Source organism: Hemitrygon akajei, unplaced genomic scaffold, assembly GCF_048418815.1.
Source record: "Hemitrygon akajei unplaced genomic scaffold, sHemAka1.3 Scf000070, whole genome shotgun sequence".
In the NCBI taxonomy this organism is placed as follows: domain Eukaryota; kingdom Metazoa; phylum Chordata; class Chondrichthyes; order Myliobatiformes; family Dasyatidae; genus Hemitrygon; species Hemitrygon akajei.
In genome coordinates this window covers 3,950,898-3,966,858 of record NW_027331956.1, presented here as the reverse complement: position 1 = coordinate 3,966,858, position 15,961 = coordinate 3,950,898, and the positions used below count along the sequence as shown (strand labels likewise).

The 15,961-nt window shown below is 49.1% G+C and overlaps 1 protein-coding gene across 1 annotated transcript; it reads right to left on the bottom strand.

Annotated features, from left to right (window-relative positions):
• Positions 1-1,391: 1,391 nt before the first annotated feature.
• LOC140722146 (modulator of apoptosis 1-like) lies at positions 1,392-2,198 on the bottom strand. Its single transcript, XM_073036938.1, has one exon. It carries the CDS (start codon positions 2,196-2,198, stop codon positions 1,392-1,394), a length of 807 nt encoding a protein of 268 aa, XP_072893039.1.
• Between the last annotated feature and the right edge of the window lie 13,763 nt (positions 2,199-15,961).

Genomic DNA, 15,961 nt, shown 5'->3' with positions numbered 1-15,961 from the left:
CCAAATACACCAACACTTCAAGCAAATTCATATCCCCCACCGTCTTCTTCATGACCCTCTGGAAGGTAGCAGGGGCCCCCGATATGCCCTGGGGCATCCGTCGAACTAGATAAATGCCGTCCTCTCTTTGTCGGCCTCACTCATCGGGATCTGGTAGTATCCACTCCTCAAGTCCAGCAAACTAAACCAATTCGCTCCACTCAGACAGGCCAACGCGTCTTCGACCCTCGGAACCGTATACTGGTCAGGGACAGTGCGCCGGTTCAGGGTCCTATAGTCCACACACCTGCGTACCTTTCCGTTCTTCTTCCGGGCCACTACTATTGGGGACGCATAGGGCCTTCGGGACTCAGTGATAATTCCAGCTTCAATCAACTTGCACAAGTGCTGCCACACGTCTTCCACATCTGCAGGGGCCAGTCGCCCTGAGTTAAAGTTAAAGGCCTCAGCGTTCAACTTTCCTGTTCTCATTCGCCCTCTCCTGGCAGCCTCCGCACCACAGGGGTGATGGTCCCCACCAAGATCGAACCGGCCCCCGTGTCAACTGGGTCCGGACAAACAAGCACTAACGTCTCCAAAACTTCAGACACTCCCACATCTGCTTCTGAAAACTCCAGTTTTACCGACAAATACCCGTCATACGGATAATCCCTAGCACTGACGCCCCAAAGCTCCAGTGCACAGAATGGGGTCAATGGCAAATGCTTTAATCACTGATTGTAAAACGAACGGTATAGTAGCGTGACCCGGTGTCGAGTATGGCTTTAGCAGAGATTCCCTATATCTGTAGCGACACGATCGAGCGGGATTTCACTAACCCTTCCGGAATAGGGTCTATTGATTTCGGGGGTTGCTTGGTACATCGCTGGGAACGTGTTCCCTTAGTGACATCAGGCCGTTCCCACACTGGGACTGCTCTAAGTTTCCTGACACCCCTCCCTTCTCGGATACCCGGGGACGCGCCCTCCTAGAAATTTCCGGCCGCTCACATTCCCGCTGGACGTGGCTCTCCTCCCCGCAGTTATAGCACACCCCTGTCTCTCACAGTCTGTCTGGAAGTTTCCCTCTTTCCCAATCTTTCACGCTCTACCAGCCGCCCCTCATCTCGCAGACCTCTCGCCACTCGCAGCATCCTGCGCTGTCCGTCCTCTGGGGGAGTGGGGCAAAGTCCTCCCTACCGACCCCTCAGCCCTCAGCTCGGCCAGCACCTCCTTTATCAGTTGCCGGGTGGAGCCCGATCCTCTCCCGTCTCCACCAGGGGCTACAACTGAAGATCTCACCCTGCTGACAGAGTCTTTCCGCGGCCTCAACGCGCCCTCATTCCCCCTCACATCTCTGATCAGTTGAACGAATGTCGGAGGAGGGAGCGTTTTACAAGACTGCCGGAGACTCTAAACATTCGGTCTGGGCACCCCGAAATACCTGATCCACCTTAACTGATCCACTTGTTCAGCCCGAATGACTCCCCTGCGCCGCAATCCATTAAGTTCTCTCTCTAGCCGATAAAAGGTCCGCAGAGAGCTTCTCACCCTCCTCCTGATACATGTTTTCAAACTCCCCGAGGATCTCCCAGTCAACCCAAAAGCTCTTTCCAAAGCCTCCATATCGTCCTTCAGAGTGGCCAAAGGCTGGTTAAACTTCACACCTCGCACTACCCCAGCCGCCTCTCCCCGCAAACTTTCAACTAATCTCTGTCGCTTTTCCTCATCCGAGCACTGACACTCACTCAACAACTGTGACGTTTGCTCAACCCATGTCTCATAATCCTCCTCACCATCGGGAGTGGGCGTTATCCCCGAGAAAACTCTTATCTTCTGGCGGGGACCCTCTGCCCTTCTCGCTAAGGAGGTAAGTGCAGAGGCCAACTCAGAGCTCTCGCCTTTCACGGTGGAACGGGAACTGACCAACTTTTCCAAATCTGACCACACTTTCCCTTCATCCTCTAGCACTGCAAGAATCCGTTCCCTAAGATCTCCTCCCCCCTCTGCTGGCAACTCCACTTGCTGAGCTTTGACCCCTCCCTCCCCGACACTCTGCAGGCGCCATGGCCCCGCCTCCCCGGGGACGCCAATCTCCTCTGGCAACTCCGCCCCTGTTATGTCCTCACTTGTCTGCACTAACACTATATCTGGACCTGCCTCAAAATCAAAGTTCCGCGATACAATTTCCACTTTGCCTAAAGTTTTAACCGCACTCATACCTCGCAGTAGCACTTCATCCGGTACGCTAGTCTCCACCCCCCCACCTCAGCACGCACGCATTGCTCTCTGCCCCCTTCGCAGCCGCACACCATCGCCGAAAAGCAGCTGCCGCCATCCCGACTGTATTTTATTTAAGCCGAGTGGTCACACAGCATCCACGGAATTCAATCCTGGGACGAGCAGCCCACAAATGTAACGGCCAGGGCTATCGGCTTGTATTTGTCTCGGGGAATATCCGTCCACCCGCCAAACCGTGTCTCCCGTTTGCGTGGATGCTGTGAAATGCACACTGGTACAATCTCGCACACACAATATCAGACAGCATACAATGTACGTTTACAGATTACTCTTTATAAATCTTACTGGAACTAGGTAATTAATAGCGTTACAATATAAAAAGAAAAGAAAAAAAAGGCGTCAACTTATCAGAGTTCAATCAGTTCGTGCACAACCGCTGGAGCTCAATTATCGAAGAATTCTGTCCACCATTCGATCTTCTCCGACCTCCTCGACCCGCCGCCTGGGACCAACCTCGGTGATCGACCAGAGCCCGTCCAGCACGTCCTTCCCCTTCGGTTCTCCTCCCGAAAAACCCGCGCACTGACTCCAGGCTCCCACACATACAGATAGAACAACATCGCTTCCCTTGTTTAGTTCCTCCGTTATCAATTATTATAACCCAAACGTTCCAACTAACCGGAGCATTACCTCATCAGTGACCCACAAAGAAGCCATTTCATTATAACGCTACAGAGAAGCCATTTTATGTAAGCAATAAACAGCTAACATTATAGTTAATAATCAGAGAACACTCTATATATATTGCTGAATCCCAACGCAGACTGGGAGTCCGTTTCGCTGAACAACTACGCCGGGTCCGCCAGAGAAAGTAGGATCTCCCGGTGGCCACACATTTTAACTTGCACGTCCCATTCCCATTCTGATATGTCAATCCATGCCTCCTCTACTGTAAAGGAAGCCACACTCAGGTTGGAGGACCAAAACCTTATATTCTCTCTGAGTGGGCTCCAAGCTGATTGCATGATCATTGATTTTTCTATCTTCCATTCATCCCCCTCCTCCCCTTCTTACCCCATCCCTCATGTATTTATTTTTTTTTTCTCTGCCCCTCTCACAATCACTCCTTGCCTGCTCTCCATCTTCCTCTGGTACTCCCCTCCCCTTTTCTTTCTCCCTAGGCCTCCCGTCCCATGAACCTTTACCTTTTTCAGCTGTGCTTCCCTTTTTTCAATCAACCCAGCTCTGAGCTTCAGCCCTCCCCCTCCTGTCTTCTCCTATCATTTAGGATCACCCCTCCCCCTCCCAAATCTCTTACTAGCTTTTCATTCAGTTACTCCTGACCAAAGGTCTTTGCCCGAACCGTCGACCCTCCTCCCCTTCTTACCCCATCCCTGATATATTTAGTTGTTTGTTTTTCTCTCTCTCTCTGCCTATCACTCTACCTGTTCTCCATCTCCCTCTAGTGCTCTCCTCCCCCTTTCCTTCTGCCTCGGCCTCCCGTCCCATGATCCTTTCCCTTCTCCAGCTCTGTATCCATTTTGCCAATCACCTTTCCAGCCATAGCTTCACCACACCCCCTCCGGTCTTCTCCTATCATTTCGCATTCCCCCCCCCCCTACTTTCAAATCTCTTACTATCTTTCCTTTCAGTTAGTCCTGACGAAGGGTCTCGGCCCGAAACGTCGACAGTGCTTCTCCCTATAGATGCTGCTGGCCTGCTGTGTTCCACCAGCGTTTTGTGTGTGTTGCTTGAATTTCCAGCATCTCCTCGTTAAAGGACTAAGCTTTGTCATGAAGCAGGTAAGTTATAATTTGAGGCAAGGATTGGCTGTAAAAATGGCTGAAGGGGAACTGAAGTTTATTCCACATCAACCCCACCTACTGGGAGGCATCACAGTCACATGGTCAGCTGGAAATGTCAGACCACTGAACACACCACCACAGGGTCCCCGTGGTTCTGTGGTGTTTGTGTGTGTGTGTGTGTGAGCGACTGTGGGAGTGGGGATTTTGAACACCTTGTAATGATTTGGATGAAATTCACGATGTGAAAAGGAAGTCCAAGTCTAATCAGATTTGTGTTTTTATTTATTTCGGGAGGTATTTCGACGGAACAGGAGGTAGGACCTGCTCTTTACCGAAACCCTGGATGGATGGATTCGTAAAATTGTTCCGAATAGCAGCTTATAACCACCAGTTTAAATATTTACAGGACTGATGATGATGTCCAGGAATTGACAGTGACAGATGAGGCCCTACCGGTTGAAAAATCCGATCACCGCTATTTGCTGAACACAGTGCTAAGAAAAACACTTGATGCCATTAATCGAGGTAAAACTTACAAAGATTGGCCGTAATACTGGGCTGAAGGGGAACTGAAGTTTATTCCACATCAACCCCACCGACTGGGAGGCATCGCTGTCACATGGTCAGCTGGAGATGCCAGACCCCTGAGCACACCAGCACAGGGTCACAATACAACCAATACACGGGACTGGCAGATGAACCACTGTGTCCTGATCCCAGGCACACTGCACTGACACACCAGGACATGAGTTTGAATCCTACCACAGGAGCTGGGAATTTAATACTGACTTGATAATATTGTAGAGAATAAAAGTGGGTATCAGTGTGATTACCGGGATTGTCAGGAAAATACACAAGTTCTTCGTGAATTGTGAGTGCAGTGTCTGATTGACGCAGGTCTTCCCCCTTCTGGATCAGCATCTCTCACTGTTGTCAGAGGCAGAAGAGGGGAGTGGTAGTGATCGGGAACTCAATCTTCATGAAGCAGACAGGAGAATTTATGGACATGAACTGAAGACCTGAATGGTGTGTTGCCTCCGAGGTGGCAGGGTCAGGAACGCCTGGGATCGTGTCTGCATAATTTAGAGAGGGAGGGAAAAGAACCAGATACTGTATCTTGGTATATTCTGGGACCAATGACATTGGAAGTAAAAGCAAAGAGGTCCTGAAAATAGAATTGTGAGAGCTTGGTAAAAAGCTCAGAACAGTACCTCCAGTGTTGTAATTTCTGGATTGTTGTCTGTGCCACCTGCTGGTTAGTGTAGGAACAGCATAATTTGGCTGCTATTGATTTGAGTGCTGTTCTAAAGCTCTTGAATTGAACGCTAACATTGGATTTGCCTTCCTAACACCTTCCTCACCACTGACTCGACCTGCAAGTTAACCTTAAGGGTGTTCTGCAGAAGGACTCCTTAGTCCGTTTTCATCTCAACTTTTTTTGGATTTTCTCCCCATTTAAAAAAAAAATAATCTGCACATTATTTCTACGACCAAAGCTCATGACCTGAATTTTCCAGCATTGTATTTCATTTGCCATTTTCTTGCCCTTTCTCCTCATTCAAGTCTTTGTGCAGTCTGCCTGTTTCCTCAACACTACCGCCCTCCACCAGTCTTTGTATGATCTGCAAACTTGACAATATTTTATTATCTAAATCACTGATATATAACATAAAAAGAGGCGGTCCCAACACCGACCCCTGTGGAATACCACTAGTCACTGGCAGCCAAACAGAAAAGTATCCCTTTACTCTCATTCACTTTTTCTGACCAATCAGCCAACGTTCTGACTACGCCAATAAATGTTCTGTAATACCATGAGCTCTTAACTTGGTAAGCAGCTTCATTTGTGCATCTTGTCAAAGGCCTTCTGAAATTACAAATATACCACATCCCCTTTATCTATCCTAATTGCAATCTCCTCAAAGAATTACAAACAAGTTTGTCAGGCAAGATGTTCCCTTAAGGAAGCCATTCTGATTTGTCTTACCTTGTTCAGTGTCACCAAGTATTCCATAACCTCATATTTAACAAATGACACTAACTTCTTCCCAACCACAGAGGTAAGGCTAACTGGTCTATAACTTCATTCCTGCTGACTTCCTCCTGATTAAAAGAGTGGAGTGACATTAGCAGTTTTCCAGTCCTGTGAAACTATGCCACGGTCCATTGATTTTTGAAAGATCATTCCTAATATCTCCACAATGTCCACTGTTGCTTCTTTCAGAACATTAGAGTGCAGTTCATCTGCTCCGGGTGACTCATGTACCGTCAGGTCTTTCAGCGTTTTGAGCACCTTATCCGTTGTAACAGTAACTGCACTCACTTCTCTTCCCTCGAACCCTTCAAATTCTGGCACAGTGCTAGTGTCTTCCACGGTGAAGAATGGTGCAAAATATTTAATTCATCTGTCATCTCGTTATCCCGCGTTATTATACATCCGGCCTCATTTTCTAGTGGCTCTATATGCACTCTCATCTCTGTTTTATTTTGTACAATACTTGAAAACAATTTGATATTGTTTTCTGGATTGTTTTGCAAAGACAGGTGTATCAACAGGGCCCGAAGGATTACTGGAGTCAACCCGAGCACAAACTGTTCCAGTTGCTACCATCCGGGATACGGTACCGCAGCGTAAAAGCCAGGAGCAACAGTCGCCAGGACAGTTTCTTCAAGCAGGCCATCAAACTGCTTAACACGTGCTGAGACAACTGTATTTCTATGTTATATTGACTAGCATGGTGTACATTGTATTTATAAACGTCTGTATCATAAATGACGTAAATTACACATTGCACATTTGGACGGAGAAGTAACATAAAGATTTTTACTCCTCGTGCATATCAAGGCTGTAAGCAATAAAGTCAATTCATATTTAATTTTTCCCCTCCCAATCATTCTTTCAGTTGCTCTCTGTAAATATTTAAAAGCTTCCCAATCCTCTGTCTTCCTTCTAATTTGTGCTTAGTTGTATAACCTCTCATTTGCCTTTGCATTAGCTTGAATTCCCTTGTCAGCCACGGTTTTACTATTTTACCATTTGAGTATTTATTTATTTTTGGAATATATCTATCCTTCACCTTCCCCATTTTCCCAGAAACTGACACCATTTCTGCTCTGCTCCCATCCCTGCCAGCGTCTCCTTCCAATTTGCTTTGGCCAATTCCTCTCAGACTACAATTTCTAATGATCTAAAAACGTGAAGCCCGGTCCCCTACACCAGCTTCTCAACCATCTTTAATCTGCCAAATTATCCTGTTTCAACCCTCACCAGCACGTGGCACAGGCAGCAATCCAGAAATTACAACCCTGGGGGTGCTGCTTCTGAACTTTCTACCAAGCTCTCCAAATTCTATTTTCAGGACCCCTTTGCTTTTACTTTTATGTAATTGGTCCCACAATCTACCAGGACATCTGGCTGTTTTACCTCTCTCTCCCTCTCTGAAATGTTGCAAACACACTTCGAGGCATCCCTGACCCTCCCTGGCACCTATGAGGCAACATACCATTCAGGTGTCCAGTTCATGCCCATCAATTCTCCTGTCTACTTCCTGAAGATTGGGTCCCCTATCACGACCACTCCCATCTTCTGCCTCTAACAACAGTGAGAGATGCTGATCCAGAAGGGGGAAGACCTGCGTCAGTCAGAGTCTGCACTCACAGGGCACGAAGGATTTGCGTATTTTCCTGACAATCCCGGTAATTACACTAATATGTGCTTTTATTCTCTACAATATCATCAAGTCATTATTAAAATCCCAGCTCCTGTGGTAGGATTCAAACTCATGTCCTGGTGTGTTAGTGCATTTGCCTGGTTTCAGGACACAGAGGTTTATCTGCCAGTCCCGTGTATTGGTTGTATTGTGACCCTGTGCTGGTTTGTTCAGGGGTCTGACATCTCCAGCTGACCATGTGACAATGATGTCTCCCAGTCGGTGGGGTTGATGTGGAATAAACTTTAGTTCCCCTTAAGCCATTATTATCGATATTCTTTGCCTTAATTATAACTTAACTGTGGCTCATAATCAAATAGAAATGAATCATTGTAAGTTTTAGCAACACACACAAAATGCTGGTGGAACGCCTATAGGAAGAAGTACAGAACACGTTTCTGGCCAAGACCCTTTGTCGGGACTAACTGAGAGAAAAGATAGTAAGTGATTTGAAAGTGGGAGGGGGAGGGGGACATCCCCAATGATAGGAGAAGACAGGAGGGGGAGCGATGAAGCTAAGAGCTGGGAAGCTGATTGGCAAAAGGGATACACAGCTGGAGAAGGGAAAGGATCATGGGAAGAGGCCTAGGGAGATAGAAAGGGGGAAGGGAGCACCAGAGGTAGATGGAGAGCAGGCAAGCACTGATTGTGAGAGGGGCAGAAAAAATAATAAATAAATACATCAATAAATAAATGAGTGATGGGGTAAGAAGTGGAGGAGGAGCGTTAATTGAGTTAGTAAAATCGATGTTCATCCCATTAGTTTGGAGACCACCCAGACGGAATATAAGGTGTTGTTCCTCCAACTTGAGTGTGGCTTCATCTTGACAGGAGAGGAGGTCATGTATAGACATATCAGAATGGGAATGGGACGTGGAATTAAAATGTGTGGCCACTGGGAGATCCTGCTTTCTCGGGCGGACAGGGCGTAGGTGTTCAGCGAAACGGTCTCCCATTCTGCGTCGGGTCTCACCAATATATATGCAAGGTTGTCAGATTATTAACTGTAATGTTAACTATTAACTACTTATATAAATTGGCTGCTCTGCAGAGTTAGAATGAAATGGCTTCTTTGTGGGAAACTGATTAGGTGATGCTCTGTTTAGTTGAAATGTTTGGGTTATAATTTCTATCTGTATGTGTGGGAGCCTGGAGTGAGTAGCGGGATTTCCGGGAGGAGAACCGAAGAGGAAGGACGAGCTGGACGGGCTCTGGCCGATCACCGAGGGTGGCCCCAGGCGGCGGGTCGAGGAGGTCGGAGAAGAACGAATGGCGGACAGAAGGCGTCCATAACTGAGCTCCAGCGGTTATGCACGAATTGATTGAACTCTGATAAGTCGGCGCCTTTCTTTTGTTTTCTTTTTATATTCTAACGCTACTAATGACCTATTCCCGTAAGATTTATCAAATGTACTCTGTAAACGTACATTGTGTGCTGTCTGATATTGTATGTGCGAGTTTGTATCAGTGTGCATTACACAGCATCCACGCAAACGGGAGACACGGTTTGGCGGGTGGACGGATTTTCCCCGAGACAAATACAAGCCGATAGCCCTGGGCGGTACATTTGTGGGCTGCTCTTCCCGGGATTGAATTCTGTGGATGCTGTGTGACCACTCGGCTTAAATAATATACAGTCGGGATGGCGGCAGCTGCTTTTCGGCGATGGTGTGCGGCTGCGAAGGCGGCAGAGAGTTGCCAGAGGAGATTGGCGTCCCCGGGGAGGCGGGGCCATGGCGTCTGCAGAGTGTCGGGGAGGGAGGGGCCAAAGCTCAGCGAGTGGAGTTGCCTGCAGGGCGGGGTGGGGAGGAGATCTCAGGGAACGGATTCTACCGGTGTTGGTGGATGAAGGGAAAGAGTGGTCAGATTTGGAAAAGTTGGTCAATTCCCGTTCCACCATGAAAGTCGAGAGCTCTGAGTTGGCCTCTGCACTTACCTCCTTAGCGAGAAGGGCAGAGGGGCCCCGCCAGAAGATAAGAGTTTTCTCGGGGATAACGCCCGCTCCCGAGGGTGAGGGGGATTATGAGGCAGGGATTGAGGAAACGTCACAGTTGTTGAGAGAGTGTCAGTGCTCGGATGAGGAAAAGTGGCAGAGATTAGTTGAAAGTTTGCGGGGAGAGGCGGCTGGGGTAGTGCGAGGTGTGAATGTTAACCAGGTTTTGGCTGATTTGGGAGGACGGACAGCGCAGGATGCTGCGAGTGGCCGGAGGTCTGCGAGAAGAGGGGCGGCTGGTAGCGTGTGCTATAACTGTGTGAAAGAGGGACACTTCCCGAGAGATTGTGAGAGGCAGGGCTGTGCTATAACTGCGGGGAGGAGGGCTACTTCCAGCGGGAATGTGAGCGGCCGGAAGCCTCTAGGAGGGCGAGTCCCCGGGTATCCAAGAAGGGAGAGGTGTCGGGAAACCTCGAGGAGACCCAGTGAGGGAATGGCCTCGCGTCTCTCGGTGAACCCGTTAACAGCAATTTACCAAGGAACCCACGAAATCACAAGACTCTATTCCGGAAGGATTAGTGGAACCCCGCTAGAGCGTGTCGCTACGGATAGAGGGAATCTCTGCTAAAGCCATACTCGACACCGGGACGCAGGTCTCGCTATTATATCGTTCGTTTTACAATCAGTACGTAAAGCATTTGCCATTGTCCCAATTCCGTGCACGGAGTACATCCCTGTGGTGTGGAGTCTCATGGAGGCCTGCAGGAGAGGACTGTTTGGGGGACCGAGCCGAGCACCCAGCGTTTCATGCTGCTTTTGAGCAAGTGCGACGCCGCCCTGGGCCGGAGACTGAATTTAAAAGGGGGACTGTCTGGTCCACCCAGTCGAAGCCTGTGATAATAAAGCCCAGGGAAGCAGCAAGAGTGATGGGAACCCCCAGATTTCCCGGAGTGCCTGATGGCGAGGCCCTTTTAGTAGACCTCGAGGGGGAGACACGATTTCCGGCTGGGGTGCTGGTGAGGCCCGGAGTGCCGAGGCCCTCGGTGGTAGATGCCAGGCGGATAACTGTGAGTGACAGGAACACTACGAAAGGAGAAATCTCCTTTAAGAGAGGGATGCCGCTGTGGCATTTGTTCCCGGTGATGGTAATGTCTAGCGCACCTGTGAGGCCCACTTAGCGGGAAGGATTGGAAAACAGGAAAGCTGACCGCTGAGGCCTTTAACTTTGGGGACTCTCCTGTGCCGCCGGAGTGGAAACGCAGGCTACTGGAGAAGATGTTGAAGCAGGAAGATGTTTTTTTCTCTTAGTGAGTTTGATGTGGGATGGTCCAAGAGCACTCACCATATCATCCAGTTCAGGGAGAGGTCACGGCGACTGGCCTCGGCAGATGTGGAAAACGTGCGGCAAGTTGAAGAAAGCTGGAATTATCACTGAGTCCCGAAGGCCCTGTGCATCCTCAATAGTAGCGGCCCGGAAGAAGAACGGAAAGGTAAGCATGTGTGTGGACTATAGGACCCTGAACCGGCGCACTGTCCCTGACCAGTATACGGTCCCGAGGGTCGGAGACGCGTTGGCCTGTCTGAGTGGAGCGAAGTGGTTTAGTGTGCTAGACTTGAGGAGTGGATATTACCAGATCCCGATAAGTGAGGCCGACAAAGAGAAGATGACATTTGTATGCCCTCTGGGGTTTTTCCAGTTCGAAAGACTGCCCCAGGGCATATCGAGAGCCCCTGCCACCTTCTCCAGAGGGTCGTGGAGAAGACGGTGGGGGTGTCGATGTACTTGGATGATTTGGTAGTGTTTGGAGCCACCTTGGAAGAACAGGAAGCGAGGCTACAGAAGGTGCTACGTCGGCTGAGGGAGGAAAGGTTAAAACTCTCCCTGGACAAGTGCTAGTTCTGCGAGACGTCTGTTAGCTATGTTGGACACATAATCTTTCAAATTGGAGTAGCTGCAGACCTAGATAAGATAGAAGCGGTGACCACGTGGCCGAGACCCCAGACTGTGAGCGCTCTGCTCTCGTTCTCGGGGTTTTGTGGTTATTATTGGAGATACGTGAAGGGCTACGGCAAACTGAGTCACCCCTTGAACCATCTTCTGCCTGGTTACCCTCCCATGGGGAAGAAAGGAAAAGGGGGGCGGGAGGTTGGAGAATAACTGAACCCGTCGGAACCCTTCGGACAGAGGTGGGATACGAAATGTGAGGAAGCTTTTAAATCGCTGGAAGATTACTGACCTAGGCACCGGTGCTGGCTTTTGCGGACCCCCGTTTACCCTATGTACTACACACCGACGCCAGCCAAGAGGGATTAGGGGGCCGTCTTGCATCAAGATCAGGGCACCGGGTTGGGACCTGTCCCGTTTGCCAGCCGGAGTTTGTCGCCCTCCGATAGAAACTCTACCACCCATCAGTTGGAGTTCCTGGCGTTGAAGTGGGCAGAGGCGGATAAGCTGAGTGACTATCTTTCCGGAGCCAGGTTTGAGGTGAGGACGGACAACAACTTATATCCTGCCTTCGGTGAAAGTGGATGCTGCCGGCCATCGGTGCTTGGCCGCCTTGTTGGTATTTGATTTCAGCCTGAAGTGCTGGCTGGGAAGCAGGAATGTCGCTGTGGATGCTTTGTCACGACGGGAGCATGAGGAACAGGAGACGGGCGAGGAGTGGGAGAGTGTTCCTGCCCCTGCTCCGTTGTCACACTCGCAAAGTGAGGGGCCGTTGGACCTGTTGTGTACGGATTTATTGGCCATAGAGCCCGATGCCAGCAATACGGCGAATATCTTTGTCTTCAAAGACCACTACACCAGGTATGCTCAGGCGTTCACTACCAAGAAGCAAAGGGCGACTACGGTGGCGAAAGTCACTGCAAAGAGCTTTTGAGCTGGCTAGGGAGGCGGCAGCCGAGCAGAATCGGGAAATAAGATGAGGTATGACCAGAAGGTAAAGTTCCCCCAACTACTGCCCGGAGATCGAGGCCTCATAAGGAATTTGGGACTACCTGGGAAACACTAGCTGGCTGATCGCCGGGCGGGCACGCCCTATGTAGTAGAGAGTCAGATGCCAAATCTGCCTGTTTTCCGGATGAGGCCCAGGGATGGGAGGGGGCCCGTCAAGATTCTCCACCGGAATACCTGTTGCCCCTGGGGCGAGATGTACAGGTAGTGCGGGAGCCCGAGGTACCGGCTGCACCTTGTACCAGGTCTCTGCGTCCACGCAGGGTGGAGGAAGAGCCCACACCGGGAGAGTCGGTCCCGGGCACAGTCCCTGTGAGGGATACTGACCCGGAGGATGATGACTCGGATGCTTGGTACATGCTGCCGTTCGCTGAAGCCCCGGAGATGGAGGGGAGGCTCCTGGCCCTTCCACCACTGGGTTAGACTGGGCAAGGGTGGAGGGGCCAGTGATGGGCAGTCGGAGTTACCACAGGGCTTTAGAATAAAGGATGTAGGGTCCAAGCAAGAGATAGTGGTTGCGAAGTGCAGAGGGGTTTGGGTGACCGCTCGCGGGAGGGTTCGCCTCATAGTTCCCATGATTCTCCCGTGCTGTTCGAGGTGGAGGAGTTAGAAGAGGGAGTGCGCAGGCCTCAGAGAAGTAGGCACCCCCCGGACAGGTTGGCCTATGTGGCACCTGGGGAACAGGGTGTGATCTCCACTGTTTTGGGGAATTATGCCACTGCTTTCTGCACTTGGGTTGGGCGGTGTGTTCTGCAGGAGGGGTTGGCGAATTACCTGAACGTCATGAGGGCATGACTTAATTCGGTGGGGGGAGGATGCACGGTTCTCAGATCATTAACTGTAATGTTAACTGTTAACTGCATATATAAAATGGCTTCTCTTTAGCGTTATAATGAAATGGCTTCTTTGTAGGTAACTGATTTGGTAATGCTCTGTTTAGTTGGAATGTAAAGGTTATAATTATTGATAACGGAGGAACTAACCACTGGAAGCTTTGTTGTTCTTTCTGTATGTGTGGGAACCTGGAGTCAGTGCGCGGGATTTTCGGGAGGAGACCCGAAGAGGAAGGACGTGTTGGACCCTTTGGTCTCAGGTTGGTCCCAGGCGTCGGGTCGAGGAGGTCGGAGAAGATCGAATGGTGGACAGAAGGCTTCGATAATTGAGCTCCAACGGTTGTGCACGAACCGATTGAACTCTAATAAGTTTTGGCTCTCTTTTCTTTCTTTTTATATTGTATCGCTATTAATTACCTAGTTCCATTAAAATTTATAAAGAGTAATCTGTAAACGTGCATTGTGTGCTTTCTGATATTGAACGTGCGAGTTTGTACCAGTGTGCATTACACAGCATCTACGCAAACGGGGGACACCGTTTGGCGGGAGGACGGGTTTCACCCTGGACAAATACAAGCCGATAGCCCGAAGCGTTATACTAATCATGTCAAGTTTTTAACATTTTTACAGATGGATCCCATTTTTGTGCCTGAAGTATGGACAATGACAGAGAAATTACTTTCCAACCATTTAACAGTACATACAGCAGAATTGGTTGCCATCATTTTTGGCTTAAGGTGGGTGGAGACATTTTTTCCCACGTAACGTTATAGTTGTTCAGATTACCTTTCGGTTTTGATGACCCTTAAACACGTTATTCCAGCAGTCGGTCAGATTTACTGTTGGAAACTCACCAGCCATTAATTCATATTCAAGTACTTGTTTATATATTTTCTTCTTATAGGTCCGTGCACACAGAGGTATTGAGGGGAATGAGTGGGTTGACTGTAATTTACAAAATTTGAACTGTGGATAAAGACCCTTCAGTTAACAAATCAAAGGTTCAGATTATGTATGTTGGGAATTAGGAGCTGATGGACAGACTGATGGGAAAATGGGTACACCTTCACAGAATACATAAACGGGTTGGGTGTATGGGGAGAAAGGGGTAAAACAAGAATGGACGGAATTATATTGACATGAACCAGACTGGGAACATAATAGTGCTGGGTTTACGGGATAAACCAGAAGTGAAGGAATTATATCGCCATGACTTACTATGCTTAATTATTCTGTTTGTCCTGTTGCAAAACAAGCTTCCGGATCGTGTAGGTTTGTTCATTAAGAAACGGTTGAACACAGGTGAAGGATATCAGGAAAGAAATCATGCAGGCTTCATTGCAATTTTGGCGGTCTTGGTTGACTTCATTTAACCGCTTTCTTAGTAATGGGTGTGTCTTTAATTAAATTCGCAGTATTCTGTTTCATTACATATAATCGATAGGATTTGTTGCGAGTAATTTAGCTTTCATTAGAAGACCGAAGCAGTGAGGATTTTATTTCCCAGTTCTCTACACCACAGCCCAGTCCAGTTGATAACGGGAATGCGCCTTTAAGTTGGAGTGTCAACCGTCGTTAATCCAAAGCTTGACCTACTTCTTAATTTAGCCAATCATTCAAGGAGATGGCGGGGACTGGTGTGATTCATATTAGGTTAGTAAATGATCATCTGACTCGCCCCGCGCCGTCTTGTTGGAAAGTCTAACAGTGAAGTTGGTGAGCGGAATGGGAATAGATGGACATATCCGCAGACGAATGTGCGGGCGGCATTCCGGAGTAGTTCTTTGTCTGGCATCTGGCGGGAAGAATGAGGTACTGACTCTCTAGGACGGTGCTTTGCCCCTCCCGACACACACACTATCTTAACGTCCCGGACTGCCGGATGATGGGACAATCCGTCCGGGAATAACAGTAGGGAGATGAGGTGGTGAATCTGAATTGCTGGAGCCCGGACTGGAGACTCTGCCGCCGCCTTTGACGACTACTCAGGATGCGGCGCCATTAATCAACTGAAGCATCGAAGTGACGGGATATTTCACCGCGCTGATCACCTGCTCCCTGAATTTCGACTGAGTCACCGCGTAAATAAATGTGTTTGTGCAGCAGCTGAGATCCATCAGGAAAAACCCGAAGTAGTGAAAGATCAATTCAGAGTCATTGAAATTGATTCCTGTCCCTGATACCTGATAATGTATGAAATTTACAACCATTGTCATCCACAGGAGGATGAAGCTGCCGGAAACGGTGAAGAGTAAAATCACAGACCTCCTCCTGCTCTCCATCTCCGGGTCACTGCGGTTCTCCCACTTGATCTGACCCTTCAGCCCCTTACGGACCCGACTGGCCACTAAAATATGTCTGACTGTCAGAGCGTTGAGCAACAGGATCCCAGCGAAAGGGAGGAACGGAGTTAAAACCATATCGAGCCAGTCATATCCTACCCACCAGGGGTCAGTGAAATAATTGTCCTTGGTAATACAGGACCACGGTACATTGTCGATGATCACT